The sequence below is a fragment of the Dermacentor silvarum genome, chromosome 4 (genome assembly GCF_013339745.2).
Source record: "Dermacentor silvarum isolate Dsil-2018 chromosome 4, BIME_Dsil_1.4, whole genome shotgun sequence".
Classification (NCBI taxonomy): domain Eukaryota; kingdom Metazoa; phylum Arthropoda; class Arachnida; order Ixodida; family Ixodidae; genus Dermacentor; species Dermacentor silvarum.
The window spans coordinates 74,124,444-74,151,223 of NC_051157.2; the positions used below are offsets into that span (position 1 = coordinate 74,124,444).

The 26,780-nt window shown below is 46.5% G+C and overlaps 1 protein-coding gene across 1 annotated transcript in view; it reads left to right on the plus strand.

Moving 5' to 3' along the window:
• The first annotated feature begins 3,013 nt into the window (after positions 1-3,013).
• The window catches only part of LOC119450237 (sushi, von Willebrand factor type A, EGF and pentraxin domain-containing protein 1-like), a 29,496-nt gene continuing 5,729 nt past the window's right edge, over positions 3,014-26,780 (plus strand). Inside the window, exons 1-15 of the mRNA XM_037713620.2 lie at positions 3,014-3,261; positions 5,065-5,219; positions 9,792-10,071; positions 10,929-11,193; positions 11,917-12,121; positions 14,075-14,225; positions 14,823-14,891; positions 16,305-16,439; positions 17,856-17,978; positions 19,236-19,273; positions 21,556-21,654; positions 21,726-21,777; positions 22,609-22,757; positions 24,358-24,672; positions 25,339-25,463. Of these exons, the coding sequence (XP_037569548.1) occupies positions 3,030-3,261; positions 5,065-5,219; positions 9,792-10,071; positions 10,929-11,193; positions 11,917-12,121; positions 14,075-14,225; positions 14,823-14,891; positions 16,305-16,439; positions 17,856-17,978; positions 19,236-19,273; positions 21,556-21,654; positions 21,726-21,777; positions 22,609-22,757; positions 24,358-24,672; positions 25,339-25,463 (2,393 nt within the window). The 5' untranslated portion in view covers positions 3,014-3,029. The remainder of the gene's footprint in view (positions 3,262-5,064; positions 5,220-9,791; positions 10,072-10,928; positions 11,194-11,916; positions 12,122-14,074; positions 14,226-14,822; positions 14,892-16,304; positions 16,440-17,855; positions 17,979-19,235; positions 19,274-21,555; positions 21,655-21,725; positions 21,778-22,608; positions 22,758-24,357; positions 24,673-25,338; positions 25,464-26,780) is intronic.

The window sequence follows — 26,780 nt, forward strand, 5'->3', positions numbered from 1 at the left end:
CCTCGCCGACGCTGTTGAAAAATTGCTTCGCCTCTGCACTTTGCAGTTCCGCCATTTAGCACCGTAACATCCACAGACGAATGACTTTGTAGAACGTACAATCCGTACCCTGACTAACATGCTGGCTGTGTATGTGACATCTAATTACAAGAAATGGGATGATGTCTTATCGCTTATCACCTATGCCTACAGTACGGTGAAGCACGAAACCCCAGATTGTGCTCCTTTCTATATGCTCTACGCTCGATCGCCGCGCCGCTCCCTAAATACCAATCTTCCATTTAAACTTTATACCGAGGACTCAGTTTCAGAAACTTTGTGCCGTGCTGAAGAAGGGCGTAGCATCGCCTATCTGCGCACACTGACCTCGTAAGTTCGCTTCAAAGAGCAGTATGACAGCCGCCAGCCACCACGAGCCAGTTTCAATTGAAAAAGATTCGGTGGCCCTTCCACTCTGTGAAGATGGTTAACCAGCGAAGCTGAAACGTGTGGTCCCGGTGTTTATCACTGGGTTAATCCCGATGGTTCATTAAAGTATTTATCAACTATATGGTAACACACACGTTCGGCTGCGACGGAGACAATGACGTCACTGACGGTATGCCCGCATTCCGCCGTTGTCGCCTGGGTTCGATGTCTGGAGTTTACTCGGCGGCGTGGTTAGCAGCATTCACCCGCCATTGCCGCTTGCGATTATTCTAAATTAAATTGCTTCAAAACTAAACCTTTCCGTTACGTAAAACAATGAATGGCTCATACCCCCTTAATCAATAGCTCATACCCCCGTAAACACGGCCTCCCCATTACGACGACAGAAAAGAAGTGAAATTCTACGCTGGAATGATAAGCGTCAACGGAGCCAGCTGTGGAAGAAGACGACGACGACGACGAACGCCGGAGCAGTGGCACGAGCGCGTGCCGAGGACGACGAGCACGAGTGCAACCCCAGGGGCGCCAACGAGCCAGCTGCGGAAGAAGGCGACGGCGCTCAAGCCAATGCTGATGATGATAGTTTTCTGTGGACAGGCGACGCGCAGAGGCTTTTTCGTTTCGCCTAGCCATTTAAAGCTTAGGTTTAAAACGGTGACTTGGTGGGGCTACGGACCCCTCAACGTAAGCGGGGCTTGTGTCAAAAGTCCTTGGCCCAGTATATTGGCTCCTGGACGGTTATTGACTCAGGCAGCACGGCAACATACGTGGTCGCACTGTGCCGTCGCAAGCACACCACTCTAGCAACAGTCAGCTGGCGCATCTTATATATACGTACCTGAAACAATCTCACTCCTTCACTCTGTCCTGACTCACCCGATGGGATTCGTATACGAAATCGGGAACGTAACGCCACGGTTGCCAAAGAAGACGCCAGGTTTTTGAATGAAACATCAAAGTGGCAGGGAGACGAAGAGGACGGCGAATTCGGGGCACTGCGTGCAGAACCAAGCGACTGTGCTTCTGGGCAATGATTCTCATTTGACCATCTACGATTAGACGCGCCTCATCCATAACAATATGTATACATGAAGAGACTTGCTTGTACTTTTTTACTGAAAGTGATGGGTGACCATCCTATGGGTACTGGACAGTGCTTTCGGTGGTGGTGGTTGCATCTTCCTTTTTTCTGGGGTTTTACGTGCCAGAACCAGTTCTGTTTATGAGGCATGTCGTAGTGGAGGGCTCCGGAATAATTTTGACCACCTGGGGTTCTTTAACGTGCACTACAACGCAAGCAATGGGCGTTTTTGCATTTCGCCTCCATCGAAATGTGGCCGCCGCGGCGGGGCTTCGATCCCGCGACCTCGTGCTCAGCAAGCGCAATTCGCACGCGAGCTTACGCACACTCTGTGGAACACCAGTGATTTCAGCAACGCACGTCTCCACAGATTGGATCCACGTCTGCAACTCCGTCTTCCACCAGGGTTACCACGAGCAGAAGCAACACTTCTGTTCCGCCTGTGGCTCAGCGTGGCATTCCCGAACGCCTATTCCTTCCGCATTGGAATGGCCGACAGCCCTGCTTGCGACAACTGTGGCTGCGAGGAGACAATCAAGCACCTCCTTTGTGACTTTCCCCGCTACAATATGACAAGAAAAGTGCTCGCGACTGCGCTTGAAAAACTGAACAATCGCCCCCTCACAGAGGAAAAAACTTTAAGACACTGGTCCAGACGGGCTTCGGCACTCAAGGCCATAAGGGCTCTGCTGAAGTTCTTAAGGACTTATGAATTGTGCGACCGGCTTTGAACGTTGTAGCGCGTAGGGGCGCGTTATTGCGCGAATTTTTCATACTTCCTTCTTTATTTATTTGTTTCTTCTATCACCTTTTATTCCCTTTACCCCTGTCCCCAATACAGGGTAGCCAGCCGGTATTTACACTGGCTAACTTCCTTGTCACCCTTTCCCTTTCTGTCTCTCTCTCTCTCTTTCTGAGCCTCCTGTGAGTTGAGATCAGGGGTGTGTCACCAGGTGTCGAAGAGCCCCGTGTCTCGCATGAAGGCAATCAGCAGTCGTTGCACTCTCTTCCTGATTACCGCGCGCCCTTCGGGGAAAACCACGTCTTCAAACGTCCTGTGTGAAAGACCATTCCTTTGCAGGCTGTCGACCACCGCTTTTCTTTCTGTGTCGAACTGCGGGCATAGCCAAACGAAATGTTCGACAGTGCTTTCGGTGCTGATGCCCGTAAGGACATCAATTGTGTGCTTGTGCTCGTATGTATACAGTGCTTTTTTGATATTTTTTTCTTCTTTCTTTTTCCTTCTTTTGATAGTTGCTTGAGCAACGAATTCTGGAATTTTCGAATAGCCGTCTTTAAGTCAGCACACCTTCCCAACTCTCTACAAACACACACACGCAGACACAAAAAAGAGAAACGAACAACCACCAGGAAGACACATTAAAACCACTCTCAACGTGCGGAGGAGCTCTCTAACGACCACATACAACGTAGGCGTGTTCGTAAGTCCGTTTTACATTGACTCTGCTATTGCTAACCCGTTCCGTTTAACCCTTCAGCGCTCAACTACTGCAGCGAGATGCAGCCGTGCTCCAACGGGTCGACGTGCGTGGACGAGGCGACCGGCTTCCGTTGCGTGTGCCCCGAAGGGCTGCGCGGACCGCGCTGCGAGCAAGACGTGGACGACTGCGAGCCGGGACTGTGCCTGAACGGCGGCACGTGCGTGGATGGTTTCAACGCGTTCAGCTGCCTCTGCCCTTCCGGCTACATGGGTGCTGCGTGTGAGATCAACGTCGACGACTGCGCCTCAGGTGAGACTCCGCGCAGCTGCGCGCACCCACCGCCGCGGACGTGGACACTGCACTCTATGAACAAGAACGGTTAGCACCCTTTGGAGATTATCGTGTCCCCAAGCGATATTCGTCACCTATCTCGCGTGCCTTTTCCCCTCGTTAACGTTGCACGCTTCGTACTTCCAAACCACGAACGGGGTGCGTGTTGTCAGCGGGACATGGCATTCTTGATAGGAAAGTGCTGAGCGCAGAGTTTTTATCAGAAGGAAACTCAAGCAAGACCGATAACGAATATCGTTATGGAACAAAGATACGCCCCAAAAGGTGTAAACTGGTTTTAGAGTGTAAATATTTTAACGCTACAATCGGTGCACCAACAGTGCTCAGTTTGGCTAACACACTCGTTCTTAACGGGAAAGATCGAATGGTTAATGGCGAAAAATGAAGTCATATTTTTTCACGACATTTTGTGGTAAGAAGTTACGATGATAGCTACGACAGACAACACTACAACTGCATGAAATAAACTTTAATAGCTGCCGCTTTCAAGATATCGTGTCAGGTATTTCGATGCGCACCAATTGGTCAGGATTAACACAAAGTTTTCAATTACGCCTTCTCTCATGACAGGTGTAGCTTGAGCTCGCTCTCGGGTAGAATAATAGCTTTGTATAGCCTTAAGGAAAAGGGCATTATCAGTGGGATAAACCAGCACTATTAATGGTGTAAAGTGTTTTAGAGCGTAACTAGCCAACTGCGGGTAGAACTCTGACACTGTCTCCGTCGCCTAAATCTGCATCTGCAACCCGCATGAGAGGAGATTGAACCGAAAGACAAATTAAAGGAATTGTTTAATCAATACGATATGACAGACTCTGACCACGCGTCATCTATTTGTGGGTCTACAAATGTGGTGAACTTTCTAAATTTAACACGTGGTAGTTCCGTGACTATAGGTAGCGGGATCGCATATATATGCTTGACTTCTCGTCTTTATCTTAGTATTTAAATATATTTTTTAGAATCTAGGGCCCAGGTTATCGATTACTTTCTTTTTTATACTTACTGTGATGCAAGTCTTCAGTACGGACCCATTAATAAACTGATCCGTCTTGTTACTCTCATATGCCTCGACGCCACAACAAGTTAGACAAGCATGCCTTCAAGGCGACGTTCCCAAGATTGCAAGCATGTCCCAGTGAAAGTTACTTAGCTATATTTCCGGGGAGCCAAGTTCTCAAAAAAAAAAAAAAAACAATAACTTTGGAATGGCTAGTAGTACTTTCCGCCGTATTGAAAGAGATACAACTCAGTGTTTGTCCACAGCTAAGAATCTATTGCTCAGCGCAAAATATCGAGAGTGCACCCAAAATGAAGCTTAATTTATGGGCTAGTGTCCGAGACATTAAATTGAGTCAATTAGAATAGAATAAACATGCAGATTGACTAATGGCGGTTGCTGAATCTGTGAAATTCGACTACATTGTCGCCGAAATATCACTAACGTTCGTGATGGGCGTCAGAGCATTTTCCTGTTAATTTTTCGTTCTTTCAGTATGAGTAGCCGAATGTTTGATTATGCTTGTGCCCTTTACCGAGGTCATCCTGGCTGGTTACGCCGGTCGAAATTTACAGCCTTAAGTCATTTACCGGACTTAGACTTCAAAATAAAAAATAAAAAACAACAAAATTTCATGTCAGGGATGCCAACTTGTGCAAGCAACCGCTCGAGGTTAATTGGGCCGTGCTTCGGGATGTGGCCGCCTGGCCGACAACACAGTGGATTCAGCAAAGTTGTTTGACTTCGTACTGAAATTACAGGGCCCTGTTTCAACGGCGCCACCTGCATCGACGGCATCGACGCGTTTGCCTGCAAGTGCGCGAAGGGTTTCACGGGCAAGCTCTGCGACGCGACGTTCCACGATTGCACCACGAAACCGTGCCGCAACGGTGGCTCGTGCTTCGAGAGTGTCACGGTAAGTCGAAGTGGAGCAGTGACTTATTCGTCCATTGCCGCTATACAACCATAATGAAGACGATAGTGAGCAGCATGACAATGAACATTGGATTCTTTTTCAATGTAACGATTACTCGCGATGAGTGGATTCGAATCCCTAACGTGCTAATACATATTTATATCAATATATTGTTACGTAAAACAACACGAGGCGGCACTATTTACACTGTATTTACACTGAGATGCGCAGTAGCCAAGATGGTGGACAGCCCCCAGCACCAGACAGACCCGTCTACTTTGTCGTCTGCTCCAGGCAAAACGTCTCGCTCGGGTTGTGGTAACTTTGTATCAATTTATATCGTTAATATAAGTAAAGGTTTCACTTAACGGCTCATAAAAAAAAAAGTTTACAATATCTTGTTTGACGAGCTTGCGGACGACGTACGTGGGTGCCGCAGTTTTGGAAACTGCAGAAACGACGACTTTTGGCTCCCAAGCGGCTAAGATAGTAACTTGGTGCAATGAAAAACCCTCAAGCGACAATAGTAAGGACAACTTTTAACGCTGCATTAGGATCCTCGCAAGCGGCAGGGTGCGGAACTAGGTGTTGCAGATATGCAACAATGGGCAATAATAGGATATATATATATATATATATATATATATATATATATATATATATATATATATATATATATATATATATATATAATCACCTTCATGACAAAAATGTGCTGCGATCACAGTGGTTGCGGACGACTTTGTACGTAAACGCAACGGTCAGCCAGCATCTTCAAGAGGACCTCAACAACTTTTCAAAATGGTGCAGTGTATGGCTCATGAAGCCTAACGCTATGAAACGTAAAAGCATGCGTGTGTCTCGTCAACCTGACAGCTCGAACGCCCGCAAGTATGTTCTTAATAGCACGGCCCTCGCCATTTGTCTACACGTACAAGTACCTTGGCATGCACAGTGCCGCGGATATTGTGCGGTAAATGCATGGCGATAAGGTTGCTAAGGCAACCTTATCGCACCCTAGGAGACTAACACCGTAACTTTTTGTGCACAGCCCCACATCACTGAAGTTAACCTTATAAAACTCTGCTAAGACCTAAAATGGAATGCGCATGTGTCAAATGGATCTCTAATCAAAGCAATCTTAACCTAAACCTCGAAGCTAGTCAGAATCGGTCTGCTTGTTTTATTATGTCGAATTAACCCCGTCACGCGTCTGTCACGGCTATGACGAACACCATTAATCTACTAGATTTATCGCTTTGTCGCAAATGCGTACGTTTACGTCTGTTCCATCAAATATATTTTCATAATTCGGCTTTAAAAGAAACTCTCCTCACTTCCCCTCGGTACACTTATTCTCGCGTTGAGCATAGGCACAAAATAGCTGTCCCGTCTTGTCGTACGAATGCGTGCAGCAGATTTTCTTTTATGCCATAACACTTGCATCGACTCGGACCACCTTTCTAGCCTAATTGCTGCCACTCAAGACACTTCCAACTTCAAGGCCACTTTAGTGAATGTTTTTTAGGTTGTGCATATTGTTTTTTTTCTCGTTTTTAAATTGTTTTTCTTATGCGCACCAATGCATCAATGTACACCAGTGTAATTGTGTAAATCTGCTCGAATGTAGAATGTTGCACCGTTTTCTACTTTGATTATTTTATTGCGATATCAATTATATGGACACGCCAAGCGCATTCCTGCCATCGCCGTCGTCGTCGCCGTGAGGTTCCGTATAAAGTCCACCGGCGATAAACTCGTCGCCGCGCGTCGTATGTTGTATGTGCGAGGGAAAGCGCTCGAGAGACGCGCGTTTTCACGGAGAGCGAACGCACGGCGGAAAGCAAACACGACATCTCCGGTCGTGCGAAAGGCCGTGGGGGGATGGGAGGGAGGGAGGGGAGATGACGTTTGAAACCGGGCGTAAGGGGAACTGGCGACTCAATCTCCCACGCAAAAGGAGGAAAGCGGAAAGGCAGCGGGGGGGGGGGGGGACGACACAAACTCGTGTTTCCACTTTTTAGGCACTCACACAAAGCTTCGCTGTACACAGATTCTAACTCGTTGGATCTGCTGCATTTTTTGTATGGTCCTTTTTTACCATTTTTTTCTTGCTTGAGTAACAAATTTGCAATTTCGGAATAGCCGGCTCTGACGTAACTTACCATCCCAAGCATGATCCAAAGAAAAAAAAAAAAAACTTGGAGCACGCTTAAGCTTCGCCTTTAAGTGGAAAGCGATAGCGTTATTGGACGCCGTTGAAGCCGACACCGACAGCGTATTTTCTGCGACATAGGGCCCGATAAAAATTTAGAAAGGCTCGGTTTTCAACATTCCTCTGAATGTTGCGTAGAACCAAAGTACAGCGAAACACCACCAGAATTGGAGGATGCGATATAATTCAAAGATACCTGGCTTAGAATTCACTACAATCCGACGTTATCATGTCTGTATATATAGGTTGTGTTTAAGTCGTACTTTACAATTTTTCTGATGGATTTTACTTCGAGAAATTCAATTTTCGTTCACTAACGCCTTGTGCCACGCGATGAGTCCGCCCGCTCGGGGTGGTTCGGAATGATGTGGTTCGGCATGGTTATTTCCCCCAGACGCCGATGCTTACGCCGACACCGACACCGACGCCTGATTTTCTGCGACACGGGGCACTCTCGCGTTAAAAAATTTGACGACGATTACGATACTCCATAATGCGAAATTTGAGCGCCACTCTATACGTGTTTTCAGTTTCGCGACATATTGGCTGGCGCGGACAATCTGTCTCGTGCGGCATGGTGCAAACGAAGCGAAGTGTGACGCGACTGCCTCGCTAATCGGGAGATCACGACACGGCAGCGCGTGGGTGACGCGTGGGCACGATTCACAGCAGCCGCCGCAGGCAGACCTCCGCTCATGCAGCACTTTGTTTCCAGATATGGTAGTGTAGGACGCGCTCCTCTGGCGCCATCTCGTAGCGGTCATCGCAGATCTTGTGCGGCACTACGCTTTTCTTCTAACGCTGCGCCCCGCGTTCGCTTTCCTCTTTCGCTGTGCTCGTTCGCTCGGTTACACCGAGAACCAACGCCGACGCTCGCCGCAGGGTCGGGCACCTAAGAGCTGCGCTCTAAAGAAAAGCACCAGGCAAGCACGAAATTTGCGTTAGATCACTGCACGTGCCTGATTTTTTGGCACGGGCCCGGCCCGGGCCTGCTTTATAAAGCCCGAGCCCAGTCCGGGCCCGGCCCAGGCCCGGGCGTACATGACCAAGCCCTCCCTGTGATCTCCAATTACCCCTGTCTTGCGCTAGCTGATTCCAACTTGCGCCTGCAAATTTCCTAACTTCACAACCCACCTAGTTTTCTGCCGTCCTCAACTGCGCTTCCCTTCTCTTGGTATCCATTCTTTAACTCTAATGGTTCACCGGTTATCCCTCCTACGCATTACATGGCCTGCCCAGCTCCATTTTCCCGCTTAATGTCAACTAGAATATCGGCTATCCCCGTTTGCTCTCTGAGCCACACCGCTCTCTTCCGGTCTCTTAACGTTAGGCCTGACATTTTTAGTTCCATTGCTCTTTGTGTGGTCCTTAACTTGTTCTCAAGCTTCTTTGTTCACCTCCAAGTTTCTGCCCCATATAGTTAGCACCGGTATATATATATATATATATATATATATATATATATAAACAGGTGAATTCACGGGCACTAGAGCATAAAATAAAGGCAGAAGTAGAAAGAGGCAACCCTTGCGTGAGCGCTAAAAGGGTATAATTCTGGCGACAATGGTCTTATTGCAGTCGCAAAAGCGGTAACTGCGAAATGGTTTGAACGGCGTTTTTTTCTATAATTTATTTTTCCTGACGCGGAAACAGTGTTCGTTTTTGTGGAAAAGAAAAAAAATTTGAACTTCATGTGTTATTCTATTTTGTGTGCTAAGGTATGCTAAGAGCCAGCTCTTTGCACCTTTCTCTTCAGCTTGGCACAGAATTCCTTGAATCGTGCAATGCATATAGTTCGCGTGTGCTCGAAGGCGTGACTTTGACCCTTTAATGAGCAGGCCCGAGTCAGGCCGGGCCCTTGGCTTCAAGTCCGAGCCCGGCCCGGGCCCGCAGCTTCAAGCCCGGGCCCGGCCTGAGCCCGCCGAAAAACTTTTCTGATGGCCCGGGCCCGTGCAGTGCTCTAATCTGCGTATTACAAGTACATACATAGAGAGACAGCGTGGATGAAAATAATCAAGTACGAGACGAAACAGCGTTGTGTATCGTCTCGTTCTCGGTGCTGCCCTCGTCAGCAAGCCCTGTATGTGGACCCTTGCAAAGTCCAGTTACCTTGCAAGACATGTGGAAAAATTTCATAGCACTGAGAGTCACGGTGCGTTACTCTCTGTGTTATGCGAAGGCGCATTCGAAACTTTCTCCGAAATGTTGGATGCACTGGAGAAGGGTGCGTGAGTTTGGGTTAAAGTTGGCCGTTCACACGGAGTGTTTAGCTTTCCCTAATGCGGTATAGATGACGAGCACTCAGTGAGCTGTCAAAGCAGTGAATTCAGTCAAACAACCTGCCTTTCTTGTCGCAGGGATTTCGATGCTGCTGTCCGAAAGGATTCCGCGGAAAGACTTGCGAGTTGGTGGAACACGCTTGCTTGCCCAACCCGTGCCGGAACAACGGCACGTGCAAGAAGAAAAGCGACTCGTTCCAGTGCGCATGCGCGCCGGGCTTCGCGGGCCGTCGCTGCGAGAGGAAGGTGAACAACTGCGCTTCGGCGCCGTGCCTCAATGGTGGCACGTGCGTCGACGGACTCGCTTCCTTCTCGTGCCGATGCCACGGACTGTACACGGGGGACACTTGCGCGGACGGTAAGAGAGAGAACACTGTCAGTGGCTGGTCGCTCTGCCTTACTCGCTTTTTTTTGCCAGGCACGCGTTCTGCAATGAAATCGGTAGCGCGTTATTTTATCAATCAATCAATCAATCAATCAATCAATCAATCAATCAATCAATCAATCAATCAATCAATCAATCAATCAATCAATCAAAATATTTATTACCATTAAGGTGAAAAGGAAGAGGAACACGGTATATTCGATGTGGCTTTAGTCGACGTCGCAGCGTTCATTTTACGCTGTGCGATGACCGCACCGAAAAACTGGCCGAAAAGTGTTCATTTCGTGAGATCACCAGCGTAAAGTAAGTATTTCGGCCATGACAATGGACATTCCGGCACTGAGTGACGTAAAGCCGAAAAAACGTTTCACTGCCCACAGCTGTAACTTTCGAAAGGTGGGCTGTTCCTAAGTTCATCGAGGTCGAGGTCTTGCCAGCAGCGACTGGTGTAGAAGCCACAAGCTTACGTACGCCGTAAAGTACATTGACGTTCCATTTGTTATTTTCTGAGAAAGCCATACTAGCTCCCTGCGGGTGAAAATTGCCGTGGAACACCAACGCAGTTCGTGGAGGATATTCGTGACGAGTATCTAGAAATGGTGGTATAGTGGTGGGATACAGGCTAAATGAACATGCTTGATCAGTGGCCGGCTTGAACACCATAATCGCAACGTGGGCTTGTAATACTTATTTACGCGTTAATTGTTAAATTTCAGTGATGCAGTGATCGCCGCTCAATCACTGTCCAATAAAAGAGTGAATGCGCAATTATATATAAGAGCGAGGCGAACTGGAGCAAACTTACTGAACTACGTTCTCGTCCGGCCCAGTTCTGTCATCGCAGTTCACGCTGCACTTTCGGGATGCCTCCGTGCTGGACTACGCTACGGTTCCCGTACAGCGCTACCTCCGTGCCGTGACGCTCTCCTTCCACATGAAGACGACTCAGACTAAGGGGCGCGGAACGGTGTTCTCGTACGCATTCGTCGACCCGCGCACCAAGCAAGTCCAGGACAACGCTTTCACCATCTCCGACCCCAGCAAGCTGCTTCTCTACGTGTACGGCGAGAGCTACGACACCAAGGTGGTCGCAAAGTGAGCGACGCTTTCGATTTGCCAAACTTTTGCCTGCAATTTGCTGTCTTCTTCGGCCAGTGTAAGCCTACCGTGGTTAGTGGGGCAGTCACAGTTCCGTCGCTGCATAGGGCGGCGGCTTAACGCACTCTGCGCAAGGCTGCTGGTAGGCAGAGGAAATCATTAGATAAATCGTTACGAGAGTATCGCGTGGTGCCAAAGTGCAGCTTTTAGTCGAAGTAGATTTGAAAGGTGGTGACACAGAGTGTCGTGTCAAATCTAGGCCCAAAATCACAAAACTTCGCTCCTAAGCGCTTTTCGCCCAAATGGAGGGTTCGCAATATTGTTTCAGAAGAAACGACGCCCCTAATATTCGGATACAACAATCACGAGGTCAAATCATGGGAGCACTGAAAACAGGCAGCACCTGACATCAACCACAAAAAACGACATGTGGAAACATTGCGTTACAACGGCACGCCGCCGCTGCTGAGTGTGTATAGAGGCCTACACGAAGCATTTGCACCTCTGCCTCTCTTTGTCCCAAACCCGCCGCCAATTATATGCCTCCATGAATATTTTATGCTTAGGGGACTCGAGCTGTCACCTTCGAAATATTGCAAAAGCCTAAGGGCTTCGCCGTGCCCCCCAGTGCCCCGCTGACTGCCACAAAACAGACATCAGCGAAGAAATCTACGGGGTGGTAGATTGATCGCTTATCTGTGCCGTGTCGTCGACTCGCAGCGATGGCCTATGGCACCACTGCGCGGTTACTTGGGAGAGCGCGGACGGTCAGTGGATCTTCTACTGGGACCAGCAAGAGAAGGCGCGTAACTTTCGGGCTGTCGGCGAGGTCGTCTTCCCTGGAGTGCTCGTGGTGGGACAGGACCAGGACCGCGTGGGAACTGCGTTTAGTGGCGTCGAGGCCTACTCCGGACATGTGGCCGAGGTGGGTACCATGCTTGCCCGAGATATCGCCACCAGGCAGCAGGTGGTTTGAAAGAGGGCAAGCAAATGAAAGAGACAAAGGTGGCCTGGCTGTTGGGGTTATGAAAGAGGGAGGCACGGTAAAGGCAAATTAAGCATAACTGTCACACGGCTCGGTTGCCGTAATTAATGAACTACTCGATAGACACGCAAGAACAATTTATGGTGGCACCAGTCAGCTGACGCGAACAGTTATTTCTTTGAACAAACTGACTTCGGAGACGGTGATTAACCACCTCTTAATGGGAAATTTTCAGAATCCTATATGCAGCACTTCAAGCTTGCAAAGTTTAAGCCACGGGGATTACGAGGGGTTGGTGTCCGATGTCTAGCAAGTCGGTCACCATGCTGCTGAAAGAGGGCCTGATAAATGCTATAGTGGCTGCCGGGTCAATTGGGGATTGTTCGGCAACCTCTTGCCACTTAGGATGACCTATGCACACACGTCAGAGCACCGGTACCACTTGTACCCTCATCAAGAAGTTCAGCTAAAACATTACCACGTGATATCACACTGCCTTACTGTGATACCTTAAGGAACTCCAGTATTCATTCGCAAAGTCTGGATCAGTAGTTTCAATTGCAGCTACCGCTAAGTCTTTTACGACGTGACGGGACACTACTGTCAGCTGTAGACAACAGCAGGCTTTACTAATTTATAGTGCACAAGAGTAGCTCACACTCCCACTGAACGCACAGGGCAGATTTGCGGATAATATTGAACCCTGCCGCCATTCCTGCTTTAACAACCAGCGCCATGACTTCCGTTAAGCCTTGAGCAGGCTGGACAATCGACCTTTACAGGGGCTGCTGGGAGCATGGACTCACCCGTATACATCGAAACGAATAGTGTTGCAGTGTTTGAATGCAAAGGACTTGAGTGGCTAACTAAAGACACGGCGTGTCTTGTCCAGTGCGATGCAATATATGCCTTACCTCTTCTCTCTTGGGTTCTTTCGCTTCCCCACACCCCTTCCCGCATGCAGGGTAGCCAATAGAATAACGTCTAGTCAACCGTCTTGCCTTTTCTTATTTCCTTTCTCTTTCTCTGTAATGCTTCTACTCTCGCAATAGCGACCAAACTGATTGGTGGAAAGTGCGGAGCGTGAAAGTTGGAGTGTTGTTGAAATAAACAAAACTGTGAAGAGGTTGTAGGAAAAGAACGCATATAATAATGCTTTAGAGCCATAAGACACGCCTTGAGATCTAATATATAGCACGAGCCCTGTCGATGTGTTTCCCCGCAATCTTACTTTTTCTCGGGTGGAGAACGTCTCCTTCCGGAGTCTCCGAGCCAAGGCTCTTACAGCTGCGACCTCATGGCCCTGGAGCCAGCACTCCGAAGACCACAGGCCAGCTCCGGTGTTCTCTGTTACTATGTCTGCAAATGCTGTGCAGGCTCTGTTTTGGTCACGCCTGCATACAAAGACTATCCCTGAAAAAACGCCTTTTCCTTCGATTCTATTCATTTCTTATCTCCCGTTCCAACGAGTGACCGATATCGGCGATTAAGAATGCTTTGCGTTATGCCAGGCAATAACCGAGGACAAGAAGGATGGGAAATTAAAGCACCAGTTACATAATAAGGGCCCAACACTGTCGGATGAGGAACTTGCCAACTTGAGAAATATAAGCGATGGCTTACGTAAAACAAGTATGTCGCGTCTATACTGCATTGTCGTCATTAAACGGGTATGTACGCTTTTGTTTAGTTTCGGTCCTAACACAAGCCGTACGGCAATCAATGCAATATAAAAGAGTTTGTAAGATAGATGTTTCTACTATGCGATGTGTATGTAGTTCGGAGTGTAGATGGGAACTGCAGACGCGCAAGCTAACCTCAGTAACTTCATCGCTATGCACCAATTCGACTACACCGATTCGAATGGGTCTTGGCGCCTGTTGCCATTTGCAGCTGAACGTGTGGGATTACGCCATGTCGCCCAGCGAGGTCAGGGAACTCTCGCAAGCATGTCGGCTAGCGGGCAATGTCGTTTCCTGGCCTGAGCTGCGCCTTGCTGCCACAAACGGCATTGTGATCGACGACGACTGGGAGCTGTGCAAAGGTCAGTGCGCTTCCAGCAGCCGATAATATAATTTCTATCCTTAGCGAACTCAAGCAGTTTGAGCAAAACTATATCCGCGTGTAATGCAATATTACAACTTACGTTTATCAAGAAAGTGTTTTAAAAAGGAGAGAATGGTTCAGGGCCCAGGAAACAAACACTTCGATCATATCGACGTGCACTGGCTTCTGAGTGTATTCTGCTGCTGAAATAAAATGGCCCTACAGATTTATCATGTTTAACGCGGTGCCACGTTACTATGTTGTTATGTTAGCACGATATGTAGAGGTAGCCCATGCGTGAATTATGCAATGTCGCTACAGTCTACGATTTGTGGCACCATTTTCACTTTCGAGTGGGAGTTACGTATAAAAAAGTCGAATGGAATGGCGAAAATGTTTTAACTTTTAGTAACCCATACGAAGAGTCTGGTCATGGCGTTAACTTGTTGAGTCGAATTATAGTTAGCTGAGCGCGCTGCATATTGCGTAACTACTGGTTACATGCTTTCGAAATAGGTCAGAGATATATTTGTTCGAAACAGTTTTTCATTATTTCTTGCTGATGACATCGCTTGTGCGTTTTCTTTTTCTGAAGACACGTACGGCGGCCAAGACAGGAAGCAGGCCATGTCGTGCCACAGCGCATCTGCCTCCTTTGAGAACCGTAAGCTAATGATTCTTTTCGAAAAGCAAGAAGGCCATGCACATCCTATCGAATGCCTCTTGCGAATAGCGCGCGGGGTCGAGACATGCGAGAACACTTAACCCACTGGAGTTGAATATAAGTTCCTATTTGCCGCTGTAAAGGTTGGCGTGTCTGATTTGCTAACATGTGTACCTTTACGGGATTTCATGATATGACGCGACCGGTCACCGGTGCGTTGCAGCTGCAACTTGCCTTTGTTGTCACCCCGCGAAGCGCTAAAATGTGAAATCTCTGCTTCGCAACGACCACGACGTGTGCATATTCCCCACTTCACATTTCGATATTTCCGGTATGACAAGAAATTTGAATGGTTCTTTAGAGAAGTACTCATATGAAGGAGAACTTTTTTTAAAAACTGAAGTAAATGCAAATTACGATTGTTTCCAATATACATTCCGTCACTGTCTATATGCTAAATGCGGTAATAAGTAGCGCAATTTTGCAAATAAGCTCTAAAAATGGGGAATTATGTGACTGTTTTGAATTAAAAATCAGAACGACGCTCACGGAGCGATGGAGAACCTCAGGGATTTAACAGCGAGGAACAAGCGATGTCTCGAATTGGAGACAACATTTAAACAAGGGAAGCTGCTTTGCTGAGAGGAAGACAAGTCCCGTCGGCAAAACGTGGGCTCAAGCATGAGGCATCTCTTGATGGCCCACTGTGGGTCACTTAGTTTGAATTAAGCCCTCTTCTGGCTGCTAGGAGGTATAGATGTCATTGTCATGCTAATTGCTGAAGCGGCCCGGTCAGCTAGAGCGCAAAGGCAAGCGGCTATCTTTCAAAGCGAGCTAGACGAAAACATTTCGTCGAACAGAATGATTAAAGATAATTTCACGTTTATGGTATTGTCAAAGCTTCGGCTGTTTTTCGGGCTTTATGAACATGTGCACTTTATTTCTGATGAGCAACGTGGAGAGCATACAGACACGGCGCCACCTTCGCCAAAAGATTAAATTTTAGTCGGCGCGCTACTGCTAAAGGCTTTGCGTATAAAGGCAAGGCATTTCTACGCGAAGGCTGACAGTATATACTGTTATCCTTTTGACAATGTGTATCTAAAGAAGGAGGGGGCCTTTTATTTTCTAGGTCATTGAACTTGATCAGTCTTGCTGAAGCTCCACTATACCACTTACAACTTCAGTTACTCATAAAGTGTCGCTATCCACTGTTTAATAAGAACTTGATACAGGTGGTACCATAGGCTTTGGTAGTATGAAAACATATAACTTCTCTTGAATGCGTACCCTGTTGAATATTTAAGTGTTACAGAAACCGATGTACTTCTTTGCTTAGGCACGCTACATTTTTCTGTCATTGTATTTCTTGCCTGTGTCTCGTTTTGTCCCAATGGCATCTTCGGTACATAGGTACCAGTTGTTCCAGACGAGTGGGATCCTGTAGCACGAATCCATGTAAAAATGGCCAGTCATGCATTGAAAGGAGTGACGGCACCGCAGAGTGCGTCTGCAGTGCATCGTACGAAGGCAGATTTTGCCAGTATGGTGAGTAAGATAAGCTTTGTGACTTTATTTCTAGTTTCCCCATCTGCCGCGTGTGGAAAGAGTGGGCTTGCCGAGACGGCGTGGTATCATGTAAGCTGTCATTCCGCGCGTTTAGTGTTGGAGGTTGCGTGATCTCGAGTTTCGGAGACCCGTTGAAGCGAGAGGCAGACGAAGCATTCGCTCCCCACTGCCGGTGATTTTCATGATAGCGTCGCCCGCAGTGGGACGACGCTATCAGCCTGGGGGGCGGAGTGGACGCGAAAGCGTGGCTGGCTTCACTTAATTCGTATCGCCGATGTGAAGATATCGTCGATGGGGCACTGAAACCGAATCATCCGTCGCCGACTCCCAAATCGAACAAAATGAAACGTTTTCTCACTCAAATTTGCTTTTTTTCGAATGCATGATAATTCGGGAAATATTTCTGTCCCTTTCCATGCAAGAAAAATTGATCGGTGGTTGTACTTATTTACATACAAGGTCGAATTTCAATACAACAAATTGTAATTTGCTGATTTTACCGAATTCTTTATATCGAAGTTTACCTATTGCTCAATACGATTCGGCCTTAGAATCGAAGAGTCTATTCAATGTGGCCCTCGAATCGAATAATCATTGTTGCCAAATGCAAGATATTTTCAAATATTTTACAAGTGGCAACAGTGATTATACGACAAATATACGCATTGAATAATGAAATTGGTGCGAAAGTACAATACATTTCATCCAGGTGGCCAAATAGAATATAAAACAAGAAAAGTATAGTGGAGCACGCTATATGTCGCTCAGGGAGCCAAATATTTCAAGCAGAATCGCTATCATTCTCGATTACCCGAGTTCGGAGTATATATGCGAATAAACTGCTTATTTGAACCCGCTGCCGTAGCTTAGTAGCTATGACGTTGTGCTACTGAGGTCGCGATTTTGGTCCCAGCTTCCACGGCCGCATTTTGAAGGGAGGAAAAAAAGAAAAAGTGAGAAAAAGGTGAAAAACAAACAAACAAACAACACTCATGTACTTAGATATATAGGTGGTCAATAAAGAACCCGGGTGGTCAAAATCATTCCGGAGACCCCCGCCCTACGGCTTACCTCATAATAATATCGTGGTTCTGGCATGTGAAACCCCAATTTTTTTGTGCGTGCTTATTTGCGCCCAATGCTCCATTTGCGCTCTTAACACACAACGTTTCATAATGTGCAATATAACGACAGAACCGTACGAATGTTGCGAATATTCTAGAATCCTAAAATGATTTTATTTTATTGGTGGAATCGGGGTCGTCATTTTCTTTTATAACTATTCGAAAAGCATTTGATGTTCGACTCGATTCGACATTTCTTCTGTTCTGGTGCGATGTTCCTGTTCTGCTCTTGCTTCACTAGTTCAAGGGCTCGTTGATTTTGGTTTTGCAGACGTCGACGAGTGCTTAATAGGAAGGCACAACTGTTCCCACACATGCGTCAACATGCCGGGGTACTATAAGTGCGCATGTCCAGAGAGAATGATCCTTAGCAACGATGGAATCACGTGTGTGGGTAAGCTTTAACGTTGTCGTTAGAGACATGGTGTTAGTTTTCTGAGAACTAACGCGTTTTCACTATTAACGACTTCGTTAACACGTATGTTTGATTGCGTCAACAAGGGTAGTTTTCAATTTGCTGTAAACTAAATTGCTATCATACTTACTTGTACCTCTCTCATGGAAGTCTGCGAGGTCCATAGATCCTGCGTAACATGTCCAGTCACAAATCGTTGTTCCCTGCGTAACTAAATCTCCATAGCTACAAAATGCAACCTGTCACCACTTGTTTTAATGCTTGTGGTGCAAAAATGTAAGTAGGAGGAAGAAAAAGGGACCGAGCAACCACCGTATCTCGAGCTCTTTCTGTCCGTTTCATCTTACTTCTGTTAACGTTTCGCACCAGAAACACTGACAACTATAAGCACCAACTAGCCTAACCTAGTGTTGGCAACAAATAACAATTTGTTAAGGAGGCCCCGAGACTAGTCTCGGTGCAGGCGCAGTTTCTTCGTGTCTTAGGCCTTCTATTCATATCTCGTAGCTCGTAAGTGTCGACGGCCGGCTAAACAGCCTACAATAGTTCATTGCAGCGAAACCAGCGCGCCGACATAGAAGGCGAACGGGGCACACACAACTTGCGTTCAGCGCGCATGTGCTGGTTGCACTATTCTTGAACGATGTCGTGATGACCCGTCAACAAGCTTGTCTCGAGCTGAAGATCTGCGCACTATCATATGCGATGTCGGTCGCATCATCTCGTGGGTCAAAGAATTAGAGCGGTGTCGCTGTTGAAACTGGGTGCGTTTGTTTCTCTATTCGAAATCATGGTTGCTGATGGGAGCATCTGTCTAACCTCGATGACAACAAGTCACGTGACAGCTAGGCCAGGAGGTAGTTCTGAATGTGCTCGCCTCCTTAAATGTGGGAAAATCGCGTACAACACGTGCAGCACACGCAAGTTGCGTGTGTTGCGCATAATTCGCCGATTGCTTGAGGCAATATTCCTGACACTGGATTAGTCGTGCCTCGCCATGGTTCATCATTGCTGTCTCTTTCACTTACGCTCGAATGAACTTTCTCTAACGACTATGCAAAGAAACCTATTTGACCCAACTTAGGTTAAATGACGTACTCTAGTGACTAAAGTTGGCGTAGAACCTAATCGATGGCTGACAAGATAATTTCCTGGTTTTTATAGTATAAGAAACGCGAATACGTGACTCCCCAACACGTTTGTGATCTTGTCTAATCTAACACGCTCTATTTACAGATACCAGTTATTGCATCGATGTTTCGTCGGCGTATGTGGTGAGTATACTCACAGTTGGCTTCTGTAGATGTATTGTATATAGTTTTAGATATAGCGCTCTGCGATAACATTGCAGCAACAGCAAGCGAGCGCTGTTGCGCGACTGAAATTATGCGCAATCCCCTTGATTTATATAATATTTTTACCACCGAAAGGTGTGAGTAACAACAAAATATATAGTAATAAATTGTTCCTTTGGGTAAAGTTTGTATTGTGCTATTGCGCTAAATCTTTCAGGTATATTGCAATGAAATTTTTGAAGAGCTGAATATATACATAATAGAGCAGTGATTTGGGTACCTTTCGTGATCCTCAGCCATGTCACGCACAGAATTAGGTACCTGAAATTATGCACTTAGCTAGAAACTCGCAATAACATAGTCGTAAACAAGTATTACAAGAGCATATATTCTCACTGTCCTTCTAAATTTTTTTCTTGTTATGCGAGCACGATGTTTCTGTCATCGAGGACCTCTTTCTGTGTGCTACTAAGGCGGCAGGCTCACCTATATGCTTCTGATATGGTCCACAAAAGATGTCGTAACTAGGACATTTTTTTATATTGATTTTTTCCGGCTTGATGACCTTAGCAGGGGTGCTGATGCTGTAATGCCTCGGACTCAAGTCATACTTGTGGTCACCTTCTGTGTATGGCTTTTGATATTAAACAGGTTAACAGCCTCACTGTACGTTACCGAAAATATGATCTTGATCTTGTCCATCAGTGGCATGTTAGATGGTAAATGGAACCTAACACTTTCAAACGTAAAGTTATTCCCATTAGACGCAAGAAACTAACCTCTGATTCCTCCTACGCCATAAACACCACTCCTGTTTCTAGTGCGTCTACGCATAACTGTATTGGCGTTAACGTTACTTCTAACCTATCATGGTTCACCCATATTATACAGATGACCACGAAAGCTACGAAAACGCTAGAATTTTATGGGCCGCAACATGCGCAACTGCCCATCTGACGTTCGTGAACTTGCTTGCTTGTCTTTCGTTCGCCTGCAGCTCGATTATGCTTCGTCCATTTGGTCACCGCGTCAGGAATATCTAATCTCCGCTGTTGAAGCAGTGCAAAAACGCGCAGCTCGGTTCATAACGCGCAACTATACGATCGACACTCCAGCATTAGTATAAACTTAAACGAGACATTTCCCTCGAGCCTTTAGAAATGCGCCGTTCTCATGCCAATTTGTGTCTATTTCATAAGTATAACTGTAACTCTTGATCATTTACTCTACCGTTACAAACCCCTTCGCGCATGTTTAGCCGGCTTCACAATCACTTAAGTTGTAGTCTCATACCGGGTCGCACGCTGGCTTTCAATTCATCTGTGTTTCCTCTGTGCCTTTGGAATAGCCTTCCCGGTGAAATCGTTTCACTACCCGATCCACTGGCCTTTCGAGAAATGCCATTTCCTAAAAAAATGCATAATGGTTGCCGCTGACCTCTACTTTAGTTGTATGCGTCAACTGTCCTGGCACTTTTCGACGGAGTAATGTAATAATGACGGCGTATTTGTTGGCTTTCTGTGTATCGGTCGACGAACTGTGCGATATAATTTGCGCTCGCATATTTTGACATGTTTATATGTTGATGTATTGTGTTCCTGCTTTCGAAACTGTTTTTGTAACCCCCCTCCCTCTCCGTTTACTCAATGTTTCCTCCGTGGGGCCCGTAAGGTACTGTAAACAGATATATATAAATAAATAAATTCGTACTTTACGCAAATATGTTCCTTATGACAAATCTATTTTATAATAATCAAGATGTATTTCGATCCTTCCTAATTGCCCCCATCAATTATATCAACTTATAAAGCGTCACATGCGCACGCTAACTGCCTGCCTTAACCAATTTCTTTAGTTTCTAGAAGTAATTAGCTGTTCCTCATCAGGTAAAGGGAGGGTTCATAGCTATATAGCTTTCTGCTGTTGACCACAAAGTAACTGGTTAGAATGCTGGCCGAAGCGTCTGTGTTCTGATACGACAGAATGCAAAATATTCTTGTGTACTTGAATTAAAACGAATATTAAAGAACCTTAGGTGCTCAGAAGTAAGCCTATAAACCTGCAATTCCAGATGCTATTTTGCGACGGTAAAACCAATTCTTTAACCAGTGAAATCATGAACGAGGTAACAATTTTTTGTGCGTAATATCAGGATCGACACGAATACACCTTCATCACAGTTCGCAAGATGCTTTCAGCTTTCCTATTGACACTTTACAATAGAGAGATAAGTTCTTGCTATACCGGCGCGCTGCTTCTAGGACGGAGAGTCGTGGAAGCGTGGCTGTGAGACCTGCAAGTGTGACAAGGGAGTGGTTCAGTGCTCTCCTTTGGACTGTCCAGCACTGACTTGTCCCGCTGTGAGTATGGTTTCTTGTATCCGTGACATTGCCACATAGAAAACATGACTATTGCCTAATCCTTTTTGCAGGGAGAAATTATCTTCAAGAACCCGTCTCAGTGCTGTGGGTCCTGTATCAAAGGTGGGAACTGCCTGGCGTGCTTTAACTTGCTATTCATGGGTTGGAAAGGTGTAATTTATAGGGGTAATTGGATTACAGATCAAGGAAGGCTGACAGAAAAGAAACTGACATACTTCACCAACCTTACATGACCACAACCTAAATGCCAGCGTAGAATAGTTTGAGACAAAAGGCCGCATCGCCTGGCCCTTGTAGAGACGTGACAGTATGCTCTCCGACAAACAGGCGTCTCTGGTTAACCGTGGAACTTTATCACAGGAAAAAGTGGCTTAGGTCACCTAGGCCACATAGGCAACTTATGCACGATCTGCCATACACCTTTTATTATCAGTTTGGGCGATACGGAAGAAGCAGCATGCTATAGACAAGCCAGGGCTACTGACATCAAACTGACCTCAAACGGGAGGCTTCGTGATTGAACGTGACAAAGTAAGCTGTGTCTAACAAGAGGGACGGCATAAACGGAACACGCTTGCTTTGTATGTAAACATGAAGGTTACGCTCTGTCGACGAAGCTCAAAGATACGAACATGGTGTTACGTTACCAGCGTGAGCGGAACCCAAATGTCTCAGCCGGAAATGATGCTCAATATCCGAGCTACACAATCTAATGTTACAGATGGCTTTCAGTTATTCATTATGAGCAATATTAATAAGGGACATTTTCTTTTATTCCGCGGAGAAAGTGCAACATAGTGATATCGATGCTTGTATTCTGCGCTATTAAATAGTGCGCATAATCCTATTCTGGTTTGTGAAAAATCACCAGTCATGTAACGCAAGGGTGACTGCTTTTCGTTCTCTAAGCTTTTTTTTTTTATCATATTTCAGAACCGCCAAAATGCACCCTGCTGCCAAACAGCACTCTGGTCACTTTTGACGGACTCTCTTTCCCGCTGAACAAGAAACGCAATTATACCGTGTTCCAAGACTGCTACCACGGGAAATTCTACGGCTACCTGAGTCTCATGGGAAATGAGGTTAGTGACGGTCACTGTATTATGGCTATCGTAATATGCAATGGGAGCGTGCACCTGTGCAACTACTGCACACGCGCTTGCCGGACGCATAAATATCCGGTCATGTTAGAGCACAAAAGTCGATAGATACCACAGAAACTCCATTTCAATATCTCTGTAGAAAATGATATATTAAAAGCAGGCCGCACAGCAGCCCCTTTATGATCGTTGACACAGGGATGCGTACTTCCCTCCGGGCTCTCTCGTCGAGCTCTGGCTCCCACCTCGTCGCTTTAGCCTTTGCGAGAAAAACTTTTCCCGCGATGTCGGGTCCTATCGAATGCAGCGCCAAGAAACATCTGTCACTTATGAAATATCTCTACTGACACTCAAGTTATCGAGTGTAACACCACGAATTGACACTCGTGCATGTTTCCCACCTCAAACATTACAACTGCCATACGCCTTCTTAATGCCAGCAAGCACCGCTTCATCCGCCGAGGGTTTATATGTCACGGTTGGGCGACGAAGACGTCAACGATGTACACATGACTGAGCGCTCGAGCTAGGCGGAAGCCTATGCTCTTGCGCTGTGTAGGAGTACCAGCTAGCTACTGCCGAATAAATAAATATTCCTCGTAACAATATTTTGATAATATCTGAATATCTGGTCTCAGTCGTTAAAAGAAGTATAAATAAAAAAATAAGCTGAGCTGTGTTAGTAGAATTGTCCTATACAAAAAAAAAAAAAGGCCACTCGTAACGCTGGAGCAGACTCAAGAAGCCCAAAAAGACGCAAGAACGAGAGATAAGTGGCGACGCAGACGAGAAGTTCTCGCATAACCCGTGACGTCACCGATCCATGACGTCCGCTCACTGTGATGTCGTGAATTACGGAGGCGTCTGCTCGGGCCAATAGTTAGTTTTTATCGTTAAAGACGGAATGCGTCGCGTTCTAAAGGAGTCAAAGACTGATACCTAAAATATTTCGAAAACTTGTATTCGCACCACAACTACCAAGGTGTAAAAAAAAAAAAATACACTGCAACCCGTGACTTCCAACTGAAGTACAAACTGAGGCTTTGGCGCGAAGTTGAAAAAAAAAAAAACGCAGTTTGAACTTTGACCGTTATTTTCGCTTCTAGTAACCAACCTGTATCTGCGAAATTAACCAAGGTAGAGTTTTGGAACAATACTTCATCAGTCGCAATCTATTTAGTGTTTCTCTTTGGTGTCTTTTAAAAAAGGCAGTATTTCTTGTTTGAAACAGCTACACCCCTAGAAGCAGAACAACTATTTGCTGAAAGCTGGTACTATTTTCCAGTGTTAATTACCCTTTAAAGGTACGCCTTCCACCCTTTTTGATAACGGTACTCGCCAAGAAGATAAATGTCACTAAACTAGGATTTCAATGAAGCACGCGTGGCGTCAGCTGGAACGTCGCCGGGAGACTACTGAGTGAGAAATATAGGAATTGTTAGGAGGGGAGGCAGTGAGGTCGGCCCGAGCTGGCTCACTGTAGCTTGTAGCGATATACCCAGACACATATTGCAAGCCGCGCGTTTAAAATAATGGCGCAACACTGCTATGAATCGTGCTATTATAAATTGTCCACGTGCAGGTTACGGTTCGCGTGTACATACACTGCCTAACCGCCACGCTGTTCGCCAGCGGTCGGGCGTTGGTAGGCGACCGCGACGTCCAGCGGCCGCACCATGAGGACACCATCATGTCCATCGACTTCGGCAACGGCAGCAACGCGGTGGAACTGCGCACTCATCACGGCCTGGTCGTCGCGGTGCGCAAGGACGGTGCCATCGTGACGTCACTTCCGGACGGATACGCTGGTCAAGTGTGCGGCCTGTGCGGGAATGCCAACGCCGACGTCCGAGACGACTTCACCACTAAGCACCACGTCAGCGCCAAGGGAAAAGCGGCAAGTGGTGTTCCTCTGCGCGAATAACTGGCCTCTTGGTGACAGAAAAATCACTTGTATTGAAGACTTACCCGTAAGTAAAAGAGAACAGCTTAAATTGATCTAGACTAGGAAGCATTAGAATTTGGGGACTGATGTGTTCGTAGATGTTGTACGCCATATGACAGCAACTAGCGGGGCATCGTCAAAGGACAACTTTCCTAAACGTGTCGCTCATAAGCATTTGTCTGCTGGCATAAATATTTTGATGAAGGAGCTCTCGTCAGCGGCCAGAAACATGTTGATATTCGCACATTCCCTCTGTGCGCTAAATAAATCTGCAATTGCAAGGTCTGCTCTGCGTTCCTATCAAGCGACTGCAGTTGAAATAAATAACTGACGATTTCAATATACAGTTATTATTCTTGAACTGAATTACGGCAAGACTGAGCCTATAGCATTCGATTTTCATGCGGCAATGTCAGGGCTGCGGAGGCTGAACGAAAACGATGTAAGTAGGTGGAATCGGGAAACAGAGATAAAATATTCAGTATATGGCGAAACGTTGACTGCGTTCAAGTTGCGCCAATCCTACACGTTCCCGCATCAACGTAGCAGCGCTTCATTTGAGTTTGCTCTTGTTTGCAAAAGTGACTTTGTTATCATATTGTTTGACAACCTCTGCAGGAGTTCCTCGCCAGCTGGAGCCTACCCACCCCCGTTGAACGGCGGCGAGGCCAAGCGCCTCCAGCCTGCACAAATCGACCAGCCCACGTCGCCGCTAGAGTTACCGAGATGTGTAGATACATGAAGTAAGAAAGGAATTAACCGTTGGACTCTCCCGTTAAGGAAGGAATGCTCCATGTTTTTCTGGTTCATGCATTTTCACATTCTGACATACGAGGTGTCTTGAAAAAGAAACCGAACTTTTGCTATAACACCTTTACTGCTTATGGTGCAACATTTTAAGTGCTGTCCCCTTCAACGTAGTCACCTCTACTGGCAATGCACTCTTCCCATATTTTTTTTTCCATTTTGGAAAGCCTCCTGAAACGTACTTTCTGGAATGGCGCACAGGTCTCTTCTCGCATTGTCCTGGATCTCCTCTACGGTTTGGAAACGACGTCCTTTCAAGGTGGTTTTAAGCTTCGGGAATAGAAAAAGGTCTGCTGGGGCTAGGTCCGGAGAATGTGGTGGGTGGGGCACAACAGGAGTGTGGTGTTTTGCTAAGTAGCTGCGGACAAGGAGCGACGCGAGAGCCGAGGCATTGTCATGATGCAACGTCCAAGCCTGATTTTACCCCAATTCAGGCCTCTTACGGCACACAGAATCTCACAAACGTGCGAGGATTCCCTGGTAAACTTCTTTGTTTACCGTCTGACCATGTGGCAGAAATTCCTGATGGACATTGCCTTTGTAGTAAAAAAACACAACAAACATCACCTTCATTTTTGACCGACTCATGCGTGCTTCTTTTGGGCGAGGAGAACCTTTGGCCTCTCACTGCGATGACTGCACTTTCGTTTCAACATCATAGCCATAAACCTATGTCTCATCGCCTGTTATGATGTTAAGAAAATTTTCGTCGTCATTGGCAGCGGCGAGCAGTTCCTGGCTGATTTCAATATGGGTCTGCTTCTGTTCGTCAGTTAACAAACGTGGCACGAATTTAGCACTGAAACGCCGCATGCAAAGTTTGTTACTCAAAATTTTATGACATGATCATACGCTGATACCCACTTCGTCAGCGACTTCTCGAACAGTCAATACGACGATTTACACAAATCACAGTTCGAACTCTCTCGACGTGGTCATCATCTGTGGGTGTGGAAGGTCGTCCAGGCTTGGGGTCGTCACCGACCGACATTCTTCCATCTTCAAAACGTTTGAACCAACCATAGCACTGCGTGCGACTCATACAGTCCTGCCCGTATGCTTGGCTAAGCAACTGAAATGTCTCTGTGAAAGTTTTCGCAAGTTTGTAGCGGAACTTCACACATGCACGCTGTTCTTTCAATTCTTTCATTGTCACTTTGGCACCCACGGATCCGAAGAACAGCTTGTTCATGTGCTAACTTCAGCGGCTGTAGCTTGCCAACTAACGGTCAGAGCGAAACGCGGCAAATGGC